The 17966-nt window shown below is 48.8% G+C and overlaps 1 protein-coding gene across 8 annotated transcripts in view; it reads left to right on the plus strand.

Annotated features, from left to right (window-relative positions):
• The window catches only part of MTCL1 (microtubule crosslinking factor 1), a 132295-nt gene that overhangs the window by 65207 nt on the left and 49122 nt on the right, over positions 1-17966 (plus strand). For 4 of the 8 annotated variants that reach the window (XM_012746143.3, XM_075993675.1, XM_012746141.3 and 1 more), the window contains exons 4-6: positions 7319-7378; positions 13696-14979; positions 16045-16200. In XM_012746143.3, coding sequence (XP_012601597.2) covers positions 7319-7378; positions 13696-14979; positions 16045-16200 — 1500 coding nt within the window. Of the gene's footprint in view, positions 1-7318; positions 7379-13695; positions 14980-16008; positions 16201-17966 lie in introns of all 8 variants that reach the window. The other 4 variants (XM_075993674.1, XM_075993676.1, XM_075993679.1 and 1 more) reach the window with 2 other exon arrangements.

The raw sequence follows: 17966 nt of genomic DNA on the forward strand, positions 1-17966 counted from the left end.
AAGCCAGGAAAGGATGCAACAAAAAAAGAAAATTAGAAAATTACAGACCAATATCCCTCATGAATATAGATGCAGAAATCCTAAACAAAATTTTAGCAAATAGGATTCAGCAGCACATCAAAAAAATAATTTACCATGACCAAGTGTGATTTATCCCTAGCATGCAAGGCTGGTTCAACATATGCAAGGCTATAAATACAATTCACTTTATAAATAAGTCAAGAACAAAGACCATATGATTCTGTCAATAAATGCAGATAAAGCATTTGACAAAGTCCAACATACCTTTATGATAAAAACTTTTAACAAAATAGGCATAGATGGCCCATACCTTAAATTTGTCAAATCCATTTATGACAAACCAATGGCTTACATCATTCTAAATGGAGAAAAATTGAAATCATTCCCTCTTCGAACCGGACCTAGACAAGGATGCCCACTTTCTCCCCTCCTATTCAACATAGTGCTTGAAGTCCTAGCTATAGCAATCAGGCTTGAGAGGGGCATTAAGGGTATCCAAGTCGGAGCAGATGAGATCAAACTCTTACTCTTTGCCGATGACATGATATTATATCTAGAAAACCTCATGGACTCATCTAAGAGACTCCTAGATTTGATAAATGAATTTGGTAAAGTTTCAGGGTATAAAATCAATATACACAAATCAGAAGCATTGGTATATGCCAAGAACCATCAAGCAGAAACTGAAATCAAAAATGCAATACCCTTTACTATAGCCCTAAAGAAAATTAAATACCTAGGAGTATACTTAATGAGAGATACAAAAGATGTATACAAGGAGAACTACAAAACACTATAAAAAGAAATCGCAGGTGATTTAAACAGATGAAAAAATCTACCATGTTCATGGCTTGGTAGGATCAATATTGTTAAAATGTCAATATTACCTAAGGTGATCTACAGAATCAATGCAATCCCCATCAAAATACCACCAGCATTCTTTACAGATCTAGAAAAAATAATTCTTCGCTTTGTTTGGAACCAGAGAAAACCTCGAACAGCCAAAGCAATCTTAAGTAAAAAGAACAAACTGGGAGGCATCAGTTTTCCTGACTTCAAGTTGTACTATAAAGCAATAACAGTTAAATCAGCCTGGGACTGGCACAAGAACAGAAACATCGATATCTGGAATAGATCTGAGATTCCAGAGATCAAACCTTATGTATACAGTAACCTAATCTTCGATAAAGCAGACAAAAATATGCTATGGGGAAAAGATTCTCTCTTCAATAAATGGTGCTGGGAAAACTGGCTAGCAACATGCAGAAGAGTGAATCAGGATCCCAACTTCTCATGTCTCACAAAAATTCACTCAAGATGGATAACAGACCTAAACCTAAGGCATGAAACTTTTAGAATCCTAGAAGAGTGTGTTGGGAAAACCCTATCAGATATTGGTCTAGGCAAAGAATTTATGAGGAGGACCCCCCCAAGGCAATCACTGCAGCATTAAAAATAAACAAATGGGATCTGATCAAATTAAAAATTTTCTGCACTGCCAAGGAAACGATCATTAGAGCAAATAGACAACCCACAGAGTGGGAGAAAATATTTGCTCTCTACACATCAGATAAAGGTCTAATAACAAGAATCTATCTAGAACTTAAAAGAATAAACAAGAAAAAATCAATCCAATCAAGAAATGGGCAACGGAAATGAACAGAAACTTCTCCAAAGAAGACAGAATAATGGCCTGCAAACATATAAAAAAATGTTCAACATCTCTAATCGTTAGAGAAATGCAAATCAAAATCACAATGAGATACCACCTAACCCCAGTGAGAATGGCCTGTATCAAGAAATCCCAAAACAACAAATGCTGGCGAGGATGCGGAGAGACAGGAACACTCTTATACTGTTGGTGGGACTGCAAATTAGTGCCACCTCTGTGGAAAAGAATTTGGAGATACCTCAAACAGCTAGAAATAGAAATACCATTCGACACAGCAATAGCATTGTTGGGCATCTACCCAAAAGAATGTAAATCACCCTATTATAAAGACATCTGCACCCGAATGTTTATGGCAGCACAATTCACTATCGCACGGTCATGGAAACTCCCCAAGTGCCCATCAATTCATGAGTGGATAACTAAAATGTGGTATATGCTCACAATGGAATGTTACTCAATCCTAAGAAACGACAGTGAGCTAGCACCGTTTATGCTATCCTGGATTAAGCTTAAGCCCATAATACAAAGCGAGACGACACAAGACCTGGAAAATGGGTTAGACATCTACTCGCCATCAAATTGGTACTGACAGACTAAAACTATGGCGCTCAAAAAATGGTAGTGTTCAACAGGATTTGAGGGGGAAACCAACATCTTAAGGAAGTGGCAAGCATTGTGGGGGGAAAGGGATTACCTCTATCCCTTTTTAGGGAGAGGCAAAGATATACATTGTAACCAAAGTGTCTTAAAAAAAAATCTCTTACCAGGAGGTGGGCAGGTGGAAGGGGGGAGGAGGGAAGGGTATGCACTTACACCGTGGGTGCGGTGCGCACCAGCTGGAGGCTGGGCACGCTTGAAGCTCTGGCATAGCAGGGTGGGGCAGGGGGGCAGGGGCAAGATACGTAACCCAACAATATTTGTACCCCTATAATATGAGGCAATAAAAATAAAAGAATTCTGCAAATTACCAGCTTATATCTATGTTCTCTTTCCCATACTGACTATGATTTACAGTGTCCTAATTTTTATTTGCCTTCTTTTATTACCAATCTAAATTAGATTAAAAAAAAAACTAGACTTCCAAAGTCTGTCTCTGAGACACTTAAGCAATTGAGAGCTTGTCAGTTTTTCTGAAATTACTTGGAAGGAATTGGCTAACTTAAAATAGGAAGCATTAAGAATTGACATGGAAGTATAAGTTGTCTATCTTCATATTTTATTTCATTATATTCAGTACTCAGCAAATGCATCAGCCTTAGATGGACTCTATTTGGATTCACAAACTTAATTTTTTTCTTTCAGTAGGAATGTGGGGTTGATTTGCTGGCAGTTGATCAGACTAGAATTAATCACCAGGCAAAGCTGCATTCTGGGTTCAGCTTATTTGATCACCTGCGTTGACCCTTCATTGTTCCTTGGAAGAGACTCTCCGCTGGATCTCGGAGTCATCCAGAGGAATAAGCAGGGCATGAATAATGCTCACACAAGTTGTCTCCCCCAGGTCCCTTCACCCAGGATCTCTTGGCACCCAGCACTCTGCACTGGACAGGGCTCTGGCAGGAGGCCAGGGAGGAGACTACGTAGCCTGTGCTCAAGGGCGGTGGCTGTTCTCAAGATTGCTTGGTGCTTGGCCAGGGGACCATATGCCTGGAGACCTTTAGTGCAGTGGGGTACCTGGCCAGTTTCCCCAACCCTCAGGGGGCTTCCTGGCCTTTTTAACCCACTTTATACATACGGGTTATATTTGAAGGACCAAGAAATTAGTGAATAACTTTCAGTGAATTGCCATTGCAATCCTATATGGGAGATTGGTGATCTCTTTTCTCCAACATCTTTAAAATACAAGTTTTAATTTCCTGGCTTTTATTTTATTTTTTTCATTTTAAATGAAATAGTACTCACTGTAGATAATTTAGGGACTGAAAAGCCACAAAAAAAGAACACTAAAATCACATATTATTCTATCACCTGAAGATGATAACTATTTAACATTTTGGTGTCTGCCCCTCTAGTCCACTTTCCTAACTGTGTTAGTCTGTTTTGTGTTGCTCTGAAGAAATACCTGAGGCTTGGTAATTTTAAACAAAAGAGGTTTATTTAGCTCGCGGTTCTGCAGGCTGTACAAGAAGCATGGCACCAGCATCTGCTTCTGGTGAGGCCTCCAGGGAGCTTCCAGTCAAGGCAGAAGGAGAAGGGGGAGCAGGAGTATCCCATGGGGAGAGAGGAACAGAGAGAGAAGGAGGTGGTGCCAGGCTCCTTTCAACAACCAGCTCTTGGTGAACTAATGAATTGAGGACTAAGTCATTACCATGGGAAGGCACCAAGCCATTCATGAGGGATCTGCCCCATGACCTAAACACCTCCCACCTGTCCCCACCTCCAACATTGGGGACCAGATTTCAACATGAGATTTGGAGGGGACAGACATTCAAATGATATCACTGTAACTATATATGTATATCATATAATACATTATAATAGGTATAATACATATATAATACACATATAATACATATATAATACATATAATACATTTATATTTTAACCATCTTGAGATCACAAAATATGTGCTGTTTGTAACATGCATTTTCCTTTTAATGTATTGTGAGCATTTCCTGTATCTTTAAATATTGTTCAAAACCATTGTTGTATCTTGAGATCTAGTGTACAATGTGAGGACTATAATTAATAATATAGTATAGTGGTAATTTGTCAAGGGAGTGGATTTTAGGGACTCTTAACCACACACAAAAAAAGATAACTATGTGAGTATGTTAATTTGCTTAGCTATAGTAATCACTCCATTGTGTATATGCATATCAAGATAAGTACATCAAAACATCATGTTGTACACCTTAAACATACACTATAAAAAAAGGGAAAAACTGTTGTAATAGTACTCAAGTACTATTATAAAAAGTGCTGTGATGAGCATGACCATAAGTCTTGGCACACATGTCTGCGTTTGTCCTTAGGGTGCGTTCCAGAGGTGGTATTACTGCCTCAGGACCAGGCCTGTGTGCGGCAGAGTCACCCCCAAATGCCATGTGGCGTGCCACACCCGTTCGTCAGCCTGGAAGTGCCTGCCTCCCCAGCTCTTGCCAACACTGTGTGCCCTGCTTTTGTTTGAGTCTGTAAATCTCTAAGTGAAACAAAAATGATGTCTTGTTTTAATAAATATTAGTAATTGTATTTATTGGCCATTTATTTATTTTCTTATTAAGATGATTTTTCTATTGCTTTCAAGATATTACTCTTATGTTTGTTTGGCTGTCACTGGTGTTCAGCGCTGCCCCTGCAGTGCAAAGCAGCCAGGGACAATAGTAAATGGGGCTGTGTTCTAATTAAGCCTTGTTTGCAAAACAGACCATGGGTTGATTTGTCCTGAGGGCCATAGTTTGCCAACTCCTGTTCTTGATGACTACATATATATGGTTTTTGAGAAGAGGCCTTGCTACGTTGCCAGGCTGGACTCGAATTCCTGGGCTTACGTGATCCCCCCACCTCAGCCTCCCCAGTAACTGGGACTATAGGCACACGCCACTTGGCCTGGCAAATTTTTCACTTTGTCAAATTCTTCCATCCTCTTATCACCCTTACAAACACTAAAAGTGTGTGTATATTTTTATATGTGTTATATAGTATGTACGTATATATGTGAGAGAGGGGAATTGGGTTAAAATGGCACCATGCTTGCAAGATGGTTTGGGAGAAACGTGAGGGACGTCTGCATAAACCAAGCTGCCCATCAGCAGCGTCAGGCATGACTTGCTGTCGCTCCCCACAGTCGTGGTTTTCCCCGTGCAGGTCCTGCAAATTTCCCGTTAACTTTAATCCTCGCAGCATCTTGCGTTCTAGTTGCCATCGTGAATGGGGTCTGTGCCGGGTTCCACGGCTCCCTGCCTGGGCGTGATTTGCTGGAGGGTCACGGGCGGGGGCTGCAGTGACAGCCCATCAGCACGGGGAGAAGGCGCAGGAGGCAGGCTGAGGCCTCTGTCTGCACCCGCTCCCCACCCAGATTGTGCTCCGCCTCCAGCGTCACGCGCAGCAGCCCGTGGTCCCGCATAGACTTTAAGAGCTTGTCTCCACTTGTGGCTTTCCTTCAGGTCTGCATGCGTAGCTCTCTCTCCGCACGCGCAGCCTCTGTGCTCGGTGACGCTGGGAGCGGCCCGTCCCAGCTGCTTTTTGTGACTCTTCTCCATGGCGAATCACTAGCAGTGTTCACCTCGCTCAGCTCATTCAAGTAAAAGGCACTCCCTAACTGGAGCGTGAGGTGAACACGGGCTAGGTGCTGGTGCAGAGCTCGAGCCGCCCTCGCGCCAGGCTTCGCTTTACCTGCCCGAGCAGACCGGGTCTGTCTGCGTTTGACTCCCTTTGCCAAAGAGACTAAAGGAAATCAGGCCGCTTCTGCGGCTGGGGCTCCCGCACCCTTTGCTAGCAGGTCTCCAGCCTCCTAGAGGCTGAGGGGCAGCTACAATTTTAATTGTTTCTTAACCTAGAATTCCTCCGGTAAATTCCGAGGCCTGGCATTCCAAGAGTGAGACTCTTAAGATGTGAACGGTACTGAGTCACTGCACTTAAATTCTAACTGTGATATAAGTGACTTGCACCAGAGCCTCTTTTCCACACTGCTCCTATACGGTGGCAGCACGGGAATCCAGCCGAGAGTCAGGGCTGCGAGCCCACCCCACGGGGAGGTCCGGAGGACAGGGTGGGGCCGCAACTTCTGCAGAACCTCCTGCCCCGCCAAGGTCTGAGTGGGGCCAACAGAGCTTCCCGTTCCTCCCCGCTTACCTCCAGCTTGCCTCAGGATTAACTTAATCTTTTCAGACTAAGAGGCTCCAAATCCCTTCATATTCCTCTAGGATGCTTCTCACTCATCTTCTGGTCATTTCTTTCTGTCTTCACACTTCGCCTTAGCAGGCACTGTCCTGGCTCCCGGCTAGTCTGTTGCAGACATCCTGGCCCTTTTATTGGTGCTCATGCTTGTATTTCAGACACATTTGCAATGTCTTGCCCAGACCAGCCAACGGTGCACCTGTAATGTAAAACTAGGCGGGGACCCCCCTGCTATAGGCCACTTCACGTGAGAATAGATTATAAACTCTGTGAGATCTTTAAGATGGAGTTTTAATCATGAATGGCCGTGGATTTTTCCAGAATTCTGCAACCTAGATTCAGTTTTCCCCATAAACAAGGGCTGTTCTTCTCTCCTTATCACTTTTTATCTGGCCACGAAGGAAGGAATAATTAATTTTGATATTAGCTCCAACAAAACATAATTTGGAAGATAAACCAGCTCCAGAAATATTACATATCTGTTTCCAAAACTTGCTACCTTTCTCCTCTTCTTGCCTTCTCAGCACTGGTACAAATTATTCAGCCACCTGCTTTGTCATTAAACTGAATGAGTGAGGAATACCCCAAATGCAATAATTAGGATTCAAACGTCTCAACAGACTTACTCAACTGCATGTAAATGTTGACTCTAAGTTGTTCCCTGATTCTAGCGGAAAGCATCCTTTGTCACTTGCATGTGTTCCCGCTAGTGGGGACGATGTCCACCTGTGGTGGCTGTCACGTGTGACCCCCTTGGTAACAGAATATCACTTGGATCTATTTCAGAGTTCCCTGAAAAGAAGAGGCAGTCGGGAAATGTACAAAGAGAAGAAAACCTTTAACCAGGTAAGCAGAGGTTTTCATTCCAATGTGATATCTCCTAAAGAGGAAATCATCTCATTTTGAATTTTCTCAAAACGTATTAGCTTTGCCTTTAAAACATTCAAAGAAACATTACCTGCCAAAACATTTGGACTCATTCAAAACCTCCATGGGTGAACATTTCTTTCCAAACCCACAGCTCCTTCCTTTGTTTCTCTCTTGCACTGATAAGCTGGTGATTTCTTCAGGAAAGAGAAGAACAAACCGGTACGTGTGAAACAGAATTAGATGTCGTTCAGGGGCCTGGCAGTCATCCTAACTCGTAAAAAATGTCATGGCCTTCAAAGTCACGCACACAGTAAAATAAAATAATATAGCTTCTGAAGTGTTGAGTTGTTCATAAGCCATTGTTTTGAGTGTTGTTTTCTTTTTTTTTTTTTTTTGTTAATGTGCAAGCTGAAAATATCTTAAATTGTCCTAATTGCAAGTAAAATATTCTAGCTGAGAAATGTCACAAAAAGCTTAGCTCTTTCTATGTACACGGTATGTGTTCTTCAAAACGTTCTTAGCTTTTCTGAAAAGTTGTTTTACTGGATTCCTTTCTTCCTTTTACAAAAATCGCTGTTAGTATTAGGTGTTGGGGAGAACAAAGGTGTCATTGGGATATCAGCTCACTGAACTCTGAGAGCAAGTAGTAATTAGAGAGACGCAGGAAGTCAGGGTAACCAGAAGAGTTCAAAGCCTGTGCCTGGGAACTCTCTTCTTAAGGATCCCATCTGGCTTCTCCATTCTCCAAACTCACTGGTGCCCAGAATGTCATTCCAGGAGGGCCAGGCCCCTGTGAGCAGCAGAAATGCCAAAGATTAACTTTTCTCTTCCATCCCCTCTGCCCCCCACATCTCACTTTGGAATCCACTAATCACGGGGAAATGAAAGTCTGCCACCACTGCTGGGCGCTTACACCCTGCTGGGCCTTTCTCATTAACTGGCTCCTGACCAAGGGAGATCTTTTCCTTAAAAGGGGAATTTCGGCCCCATTGTGAAATGAACAGCTGGAGTTGCATTCGCCTGCGGATGAAACAGGCCAAGGACAGGAGCCGTAGCTCCTGGGCACGCATCAGAGTCCTGGTACCTGGGATGTGAGTCCCGGTACCTGGGGTGTGTCGGGCCGCCCCCCTTGGCCTGCGGGGTTATTGAGAAAGGAGTTTCTGTTCAGCAGAATGGTGGACTGGAGTGCCTTGGGAACTGCAGGTCTGCGACCAAAACTCAAAGGAAACTGGCACCCTGGCGCAAGGTAGGCACGCGGGCAGACAGCCGTTCGGGCCGCTGGCTAGATGGCAGACTTGCAAGCCAGAGAATATATACAGACAGAATATATTTCTGACGCTTGACAAGGCCTTTCTGCTGCTGGTGATGGTGGTGGGCCCCGTGCGTGTCTCCCCCCATGCCACGCTTGCCCTCTCTGTCCGCACCGGGAATCGCGTCCTGGAACTTGTGACTCGATCTGCTTTCCTGCTGCATTCCTGGCGCGGGCCGGTGAGCTCACCAAACCCGAGCTTGACATCCTTGAGTTTAGGATTCGGCCTGGACCTCTCCCCTAGAGTCTTGGCAGAGTTTTAGAAAGTCTCTGTTGCGAGATACGATGAGCGTCCAGCCTCCTGCACTGCGGCTGTGATTCCCCATCGTACTGGAAGGAGCCCACGAGCCCCTGCGCCCCAAGAACAGGCCAAGCTCAGCTTCCCTGGGGCTGCCTGGCCCACACACGGCCTAGCAGGCGCGGCGGGCCCTGCTCCAGCCTCCTCGCCAGCAAGTTTGACCCCTTCATGGAACACACAGCCCTGGCTTCAGGATTGTCTTTGTTTCAAAACTGCTTTCGTGGTGGTGGCGGGCCTTGTCGCGCATGTGTGGGTGTCACGGCAAAACGGCAGCATGCTCTGATCACGTGTTAGAATCCTTGGTGTTGGTGTAGCTTCTTTCTTTAAGGAAAAAGACTTTTTTGGACATTTTATCAACGCGCAGGTAATATACAAACCAGACACTCGTTAGGGTATGTCATAGAACCTTGCTGCTTTCGCTGACCTGGGTTTAGGTTCGAGGCAACTGAAGAGAATTGTTCGGATTATAGTGAGACGTGCAGGGGATGGAGGGGAACGGTGTGAAGTTGAAGGTTTCCTAAAATCAAGGTGATTTGCAGGCTCCGTGGGATCCCCTACTGGCATAAGAGGATGCACTTTAAAACCCTTCTCAGAGATCCTACCTACCTCTCCCAACTTCTCAGTTCAGCCTTTTGGGGAGACCCTCAGGGAGACAGCCCAAGAGTCCCTGATCCTGACTCTTGTTTGAGATGGGACTTCCTGAACTGTGCAGGTAGCTGTACCTGGTGCACCCCTCCCGGCTTGGCCTCCGCCACTTGAAGGCCTCACCGGCCACAAGTCTGCGTGGAAGTAGGGTCAGGACACTGGTCACAGCAGGTGGCCCTGCCCACCCTGTGGTCTGGCCCAGTCCAGGCTGGAGGTAGATAGAGGGTGGGGCCGAGTTTTTCCTGTAGCCAAAGGATGTTCCCTCCCGTGATGTCTGCTGCCGTGGATTTCCCTGCTGCACAGGCGGAGGTGGGGTGATTTAGGTGATTTGGGACAGTGGGTACACACTGGCTCCCAAGATCATGATGGGGTTAATGACATCGCCTGTCTTCCACCTTTTAACTTCCAACCGAATTTATTGGCAAAGTATTTACGTTTTTGTCTCCACTGATACGTATTTTGGCTTAATTTTAACTCCATTCCTTCATGGGAACAAGAAAGACCTGTCTTGTGTTTTTGGATTTCTTGCAAATTTATATTTAATGAAAAATGGAAGAGGTGCTTTTGATTCTTCTACTTTTCAAAGTCCTAAGAAGCTGGGGTTGTTTAAAGTAGCATGCTAATTTCTGGTACATAGTAGGTACTCAATAAATATGTAAAAGAATGAATGGAAAAATAAACATGCATGCTTTTCATTTAGTATTAGGATTAAACACAGGATGTATCTTTTATAACCCTTGTAGTCTACATAGGCCCTTTTAAAAAAATTTCCCCAGCAGCAATGATAATGCGTTTGCTCAGTAGTTGAATAGGGCAGATAACCTTGCTCCGAGTTATCACAGAAGTGCTTTTTATGTCTGCATAACCCAAACCAAACCAAATCCTTAATGTGATAAGTTTTTAGAACTCGAAGACCAAGACACATATATTATTCTCCTAATGTACAAGGAGGGGAAAAATAAAGACAGAGTTACTAGCCTCTTTTCCCAATATTAATTGTGTTTCAGACAAAGAACAAAGTTAGACCCACACCTTTCACCTCTCACAAAAATCAACTCACACTGGATAACAGACTTGAACCTTAGGTGTGAAACTATTAGAATTCTAGAGGAAAACATTGGAAATACTCTTCTAGACATTGACCTAGGCAAAGAATTTATGAAGAAGACCCCAAAGGCAATCACAGCAGCAACAAAAATAAACAAATGGGACTTGATCAAATTAAAAAGCTTTTGTACAGCCAAAGAAACTGTCAAGAGAGCAAACAGACAACCCACAGAATGGGAGAAAATTTTCACAAGCTACACATCTGATAAAGGGCTGATAAGTAGAATTTATTTAGAACTCAGGAAAATCAGCAAGGAAAAATCAAACAACCCTATCAAAAAGTAGGCAAAGGACATGAACAGAAATTTTTCAAAAGAAGACAGAATAATGGCCAACAAATGTATGAAAAAATGTTCAACATCTCTAATCATCAAGGAAATGCAAATCAAAACTGCAATGAGATATCACTTATCTCCAGTAAGAATGGCCTTTATCAAAAAGTCCCCAAACAATAAATGTTGGCGTGGATGCGGAGAGAGAGGAACACTCCTACACTGCTGGTGGGACTGCAAACTAGTTCAACCTCTGTGGAAAGCAATATGGAGATACCTCAAAGCGATACAAGTAGATCTACCATTTGATCCAGCAATTCCACTACTGGGCATCTACCTAAAAGATCAAAAGTCACTTTATGAAAAACACCTGCACTGGAATGTTTATAGCAGCACAATTCACAATTGCAATGCTATGGAAACAACCCAAGTGCCCATCAATTCATGAGTGGATTAATAAAATGTGGTGTATGTATACCATGGAGTACTATGCAGCTTTAAGAAACAATGGTGATATAGCACCTCTTGTATATTCCTGGATAGAGCAGGAACCCATTCTACTAAGTGAAGTATCTCAAGAATGGAAAAACCAGCACCACATGTACTCACCAGCAAATTGGTATTAACAGATCAACACCTCAGTGGACATATAGGAGTAACATTTATCGGGTGTCGGGAGGGTGGGAGGGGGGAGATGAGTGATAGGTGCAACGTTTGGGGGATGGTCACACTTGAAGCTCTGACTCAAAGGGTGGGGCGTGGGCAATATACGTAACCTTAACATTTGTACCCCCATAATATGCTGAAATTAAAAAAATAAAATAAGTATGTTTATTAAAAAAAAGAACAAAGTTAATTTCAGCAAGCTAGACTATGATAATTTAAAAAAAACCCACTTTGCTGTACATTATTTCATTTGACCGTCACAATGACCTTGTTGTAGGCAAGCATCCTACTTTAGACATAAAGAGTCAGGTTCACCAGGATGTGAACCTATGATTAGCCCAAGTCCCCGGACAAAGTCAGGGCAAAGCCAGGACTCCAGGCAGCAGGCTTGGCCCCAAGTCCAGCAGGACTCATTTTAACCTTGGCCAAGTAGATGCCAATGGGCATGTTGTCCCTCTGAGGGCACATAGATAGTGCCAGAACATGCTTCCCACGTGGCACTGCTACACACTTGGCTGTGGGACTTCCTATTAGTCTTCTTGTCACATCATTTTATCCCCTTCCGTGGGTTTTGTGGTGAGGGAAGGGGATCAGGGCAGGGTGGGAGGTGAAAAGTTGGGAGGCACCAAGGGAGGGATTTCTGTGTCTTCCTGCAAGGTGAGTGTGCGACAAGAGTATGGCAGAGAAGGAGCCACCTTCTCTGAGCGTAAAAGCCTCATCGTGAGCACAAACGCTGACGTGAAAGCGTTAATTGTCTTCCAGAGGGTTGACCTGCTCCAGAGCACGGTGACAGGCCTGGAGGGCAGTTCGACGGACGTCCCTCCACGCCAGCTGGGGCCGACGGGGCCCGCCTCCCGCAGCTCCTCTGCGTGATGGGGCACCTCTGCCGACGCCTTTGGAACTTCTGATAGCCCCTCGAAGAGCAGCGACTAGCGAAGTAGTCATTTTTCCCATTCCCTGAGCGTGGCTGGCAGAACGCTTCTGTGAGGCCAGGTCGGGCGGAGAGTTCACATAGCTTCAAAGCACGGAGACCAGCACTGGCACAGCAGACTTGACTTTCCAGTTGATCCAAAAAGCGCCTTCTTGCTTCAGCCATGCAGTGCGGCTGTGAGCAGCCGAGTCAGTGTCGGGGGACCCCCGAGAACCCGCTGGTATTCCCCTGGTGTCCCGATGAGGACCCCTTCTCAGGCTTTGAAACACTTGATTCCATCCAACACATAACTCCTGGCCTTGGCCTCTGAGTGTAATTTGCTGCTGCGTCCCAGTAACTAAAATAACCATCGCAACCAAAGGGACAGGGGACACAGGCAAAGGCTCCGAGGTTGCGCTTGCATGGTGAAGGCGCGAGTAGACAGGCGTCTGGGTTCGCAGCAGTTGTCAGAGCTGGGGACCGACTCAGCAGGCACCTGGACTTCCAAAGTGCCCTCCTGCTTGTCACTCCTCACCTCATTTTCTTGTCATCATGTCATTCTTGTGGGACTTTGGGCCCGGGAGACCAGGAGGGAGAGCGGCAGATTTCCCTCTCGGGTCAGGGAAAGCTGGGCTCTGACTTGGGGTCGCCTGGCCCCCGTCCTGGTGATACCTGTGGATCGCTGGCCACTTGGGAGGGGGAGAGAGTGAGTGCAGCCAGGTGGACGTGGCCCGAGTCCACTTGCCCCGCCAGGCTCCTGTGTTCCCGGCGGGTGTTAGGGTTCACTGCATTTTCTCCTTCTTCACTTGCGGCTTGTATGGCGGTTTTCATGCGTACGTTTTTTTTGCCAACCAGTGTCTTGGTTTCGTCTGTCTCCGTGACAAAGCAGCGGGCTGCGGGCCTTTCCCAGGCCCTCCTGCACCTCTGCTTGTGTCGGCTCTTTCTCCGGGTAACCGAACGGCACTGACGGGAGGATCGGTGTTGTGTTTGCGTGTGTACTGGGGGCGAGGTGCGAGGGGAATCGTCAAAAACACGAACATTTGGTATTTCCAAATAACCCCTCTCTCGGGCTGTTCTCTCTGGCAGGATGACAGTGCCGATCTGAAGTGCCAGCTTCAGTTTGCCAAAGAGGAAGCCTCCCTGATGCGCAAGAAAATGGCCAAGCTGGGACGGGAGAAGGACGAGCTGGAACAGGAGCTGCAGAAGTACAAGTCCCTCTACGGCGACGTGGACAGCCCCCTCCCCACAGGGGAAGCGGGCGGGCCCCCCAGCACCCGGGAGGCCGAGCTGAAGCTGCGGCTGAAGCTGGTGGAGGAGGAGGCCAACATCTTGGGCCGGAAGATCGTGGAGCTGGAGGTGGAGAACCGCGGCCTCAAAGCGGAGATGGAGGACGTGCGAGGCCAGCACGAGCGGGAGGGGCTGGGCCGGGACCCCGCGCCCGGCCTCCCTGCCTCACCCCTCGGCGACTCTGTGGAGTCCTCCGCAGAGCTGCGCCGCCACTTGCAGTTTGTGGAGGAGGAAGCGGAGCTGCTCCGCAGGTCCATGTCGGAGATCGAGGACCACAACCGGCAGCTGACACACGAGCTGAGCAAGTTCAAGTTTGAGCCTCGCCAGGAGCCGGGGTGGCTCGGGGAGGGTAACGGGGCCGGGGCCGGGGCCGGCACGCCCCTGCAGGAGGAGCTGAAGTCGGCCAGGCTGCAGATCAGCGAGCTGAGCGGGAAGGTGCTGAAGCTGCAGCACGAGAACCGGGTGCTGCAGTCCAACATCCAGCGCTGCGACCTGGCCACGCACCTGGGGCCGCGCGCCCCGAGCCCCCGGGACAGCGATGCAGAGAGTGATGCGGGCAAGAAGGAGAGTGACGGGGAGGAGGGCCGCCTGCCCCAGCCCAAGCGGGAGGGTCCTGTAGGTGGAGAGAGCGACTCAGAGGAGACCTTCGAGAAGACGTCAGGCTTCGGGAGTGGGAAGCCGTCGGAGGCCAGCGAGCCGTGCCCCGCAGAGCTCCTGAAGGCCCGGGAGGACTCTGAGTGCCTGGTGACCATAAGGCACGAGGCCCAGCGGCTTGAGCGGACCATGGAGCGGCTCATCACAGACACCGACAGCTTCCTCTGCGACACAGGGGCCACCCTGGAGCCTGGCGTGCAGGGCGAGGGCGCTCAGGCCGAGCCCCACTTGCTGGGGACCATCAACACGAAGATGAAGGCTTTCAGAAAGGAGCTGCAGGCCTTCCTGGAGCAGGTGAACCAGCTGGGGGACGGCCTGTCCCCCTTGCTCCACCTCACGGAGTCCTCCAGCTTCCTGTCCACTGTGACCTCCGTGTCCCGGGACTCCCCCATCGGGAACCTGGGGAAGGAGCTGGGCCCAGACGTGCAGGTAAGGGGGCTCCTGGCTTCGCCTCCCTGCTCCGTCTTGCTCTTCCTGCTCCTGGCTGGCATTGCTGCACTCGGGCTCGTGCTGCTCACTGCTGCTTGGTCATGATTTCCAGCCTGCGTTGTACTAAAGCCTCGAGGGCCAACCAAATCCTTTCTGTTGGTTGGGTTTCTTTTTTTTTCAAGCTGTCTTTTATTTCCTTATTTCTTTTTCCTTTTTCCTCTCTTACTTTCCCTGCGCTGCTGCCTGTGGCGCACGGGCCCTCTCAGCCAAGGCTGGCCACGGAGGCGGTGGGGACCGACGCGGCCGGCCTTGCCCTTTCTGGGTGTCCCAGACAGCCAGCTGCCCGATGAAGAAGCAATGTGGAGTTTAAGACCAAGTACAAACTCTTGCGCCTCGGTCAGGATAATTAGCAGACTTGCTAAGAGCGTGCGCATCCCTACCTGGGTTTGTACCCGAGGGACACAGTGCGGCCTGCGGCCCTAGGCAGCCCAGGCGCGTCCTGCTGGAAGACAGGCCAGCAGGGGCGAGAGCGCGGTTCCCAGAGGACGTTTCCCCGGAGAATCTCGCCACCGCTCGCTCTCGCCGCCCTCCCGAGCCGAGGGAGCGGCGGAGCGGGGGCCTCCCGAGGACTGCCCCCCTGTGCCTCGCTGGGGTGCATGGCCCAGCTGCTGCTGGATTGTGGCTTTTGCTGCTCGACCAACAAGTAAGGAAAGAGGAGCCTTGTTTTCTGTTCCTTCTCGGGTAGTGTGCTTGCAGTTGAGTTCTGGACTCACGCACCCTCTTGCATGTGCCTCATGACCAGCGTCTCGCACCCCGCCCTCTGTCTGCTTTCCAGACGTGTCCACGCACCCTTCCGCTCGTGCTCGCTCCGGGTCTGTTCTCCTCTCCCCTACGCCATGTCTTCAAGCTGGTGTTTCTAGTCATGCTTTTCTTCATCTAGTAGTCCTCAGTCGTCTCCCTTACCCATTTTTGGTTTCTTTATCCTCCCTCCCCACCCCTTTGTCCTTTGTTTCTCATTTAAAATTAAAGCAAAACAAAACAAAATCCCTCCCATGCACCTCACAGTCCAGACTGAGAGAGCAGCTAGAGTGGCAGTTCGGTCCGGCCCGGGGGCACGAGCGGGACAGCTTGCACCTTCGAGCCACAAGGGAGCTGCACCGCCGCGCTGATGGGGACGCCGGGAGCCACGGGCCAGGAGGCCAGAGCTGCTTCAGCCTGGAGGTCAGCAAGCTGGTGGCCCCAGATCCCATCCCACCCTCCCGCCCCTCCTGCTGTGTGGCTGGCTGTGTGGGGGTTCCCCGCTGGGACGAGGCCCTGAGGGAACACGGCAGGAGGATGTGGAGCTAGGTGGCACTTACCTGGCGTCACAACCTATTGCACTGAGCCGGAGGGTGTGCACAGGTGCATGTGGGCGAACTGCCAAACTTGTCAGATGGGAGTGACAGTCACAGCACTCACTGTCCCCCTTCCTGTTTCCCCAGGCCCCCGGGGCACCTGGAGGTGGGACTGACTGGGGATCGTGCAGTGGCTTCTTGTCCAAAAGCAGATAAAGTAGGAATGGAAACCAAGCACGAGCTTTCCTAGTTCGGAGGAAGCTCTCTTTAGGGTTTCCTTTTTCAGTTCTTCATTGCCTGTGTCCTGTGTGAGCATCCACGGTCTCTGGTGACACTGTCCTGGCCTGTTGGCAGAATCAGGGATCACTCCCGGCCAGTGGCATCCTCAGCAGTCTCTGTTGCCATGGTAACCCCATGTACACAGAGCTGTGGCCACCACAGGGACCTGCATGGTTGAAACGGTTGTCAGCAGTCCTGCAGGGGTGAAAGCTCTTAGGTGCAAGCCATCCATGCAGGGCAGGAAGACGGGTGTCCTCAAGGAACAAGGGCTAGAGCAACATATTCCTCGTTAGAGAAGGACAGTGACTTCTGTAAGACACTGATGAAGACCCCTAATGTCTCTGCCCCTGTGGGGAGGTTACCACTTAGCTGCGAGGCATGGGAGAGGAGGGGAGAGGACGCACCAGCTGAGACAGACAGAGTGCACGCAGTAGAAAGCCCAGCCCTTCCTTGAGGAAAGGAAGTGAGCAGAGGTGCAGGGCGGGGCAGAGCTGGGGCCGCTCTGGCTTGGATAGGCCAGAGGATGTGGAGCTAGGTGGCACTTACCTGGCGTCACAACCTATTGCACGGAGCCGGAGGGTGTGCACAGGTGCATGTGGGCGAACTGCCACACTTGTCAGATGGGAGTGACAGTCACGGCACTCACTGTCCCCCTTCCTGTTTCCCCAGGCCCCCGGGGCACCTGGCCCGTTGTCAGAGACAGGGACGGTAGGGCTGCAGCCTCACCCAGGGGAGTTCCGGTATCTCCAGTGTGAGGCCTTTCCCCTGGCCCTGCAGGAGCGCGTGCCACATCTCTGCCCTTGTGACTGGGCACACACCAACACGACCACCACCTCGACAAAGCCTGAGTGAAACAAACGCAGTCTTTGGGGATGAAGTTAGCCATGTATCACAGCATATCAACTTCAGTGTGTTCTTGTTCCAAAATCGCGAGTAAGCCGTCCCTAGGTTTTATGCTGAGAGTAGAACAGAACAGGCAGACATTTGGAGAGCTCCCATTGTCCCCACGGACGCAGTGATTCAGTGCCTTAGGGCACTGTAGAGCAGGGGTCCTCAGACTTTTTACACGGGGCCAGTTCACTGTCCCTCAGACGGCTGGAGGGCCAGACTATAGTTTAAAAAAAACTATGAACAAGTTCCTGTGCACACTGTACATATCTTATTTTGAAGTAAAAAAACAGGCGAAACACCCGCATGTGGCCCGCGGGCCGCAGTTTGAGGACGCCTGCTCTAGAACGTCTACAGGAAGCACCTTCGTTGGCCTGGGCCACACACAGGGCTTCTCTGAGAGTGCTGGTTGTGGGGTGTCAGCACGCTCACCACGCTCTACATTCACATGGCTCGAGTGATCCGTCTCCAGGATGGAACCCTCCA

This window comes from Microcebus murinus, chromosome 17 (assembly GCF_040939455.1).
Source record: "Microcebus murinus isolate Inina chromosome 17, M.murinus_Inina_mat1.0, whole genome shotgun sequence".
Lineage (NCBI taxonomy): Eukaryota > Metazoa > Chordata > Mammalia > Primates > Cheirogaleidae > Microcebus > Microcebus murinus.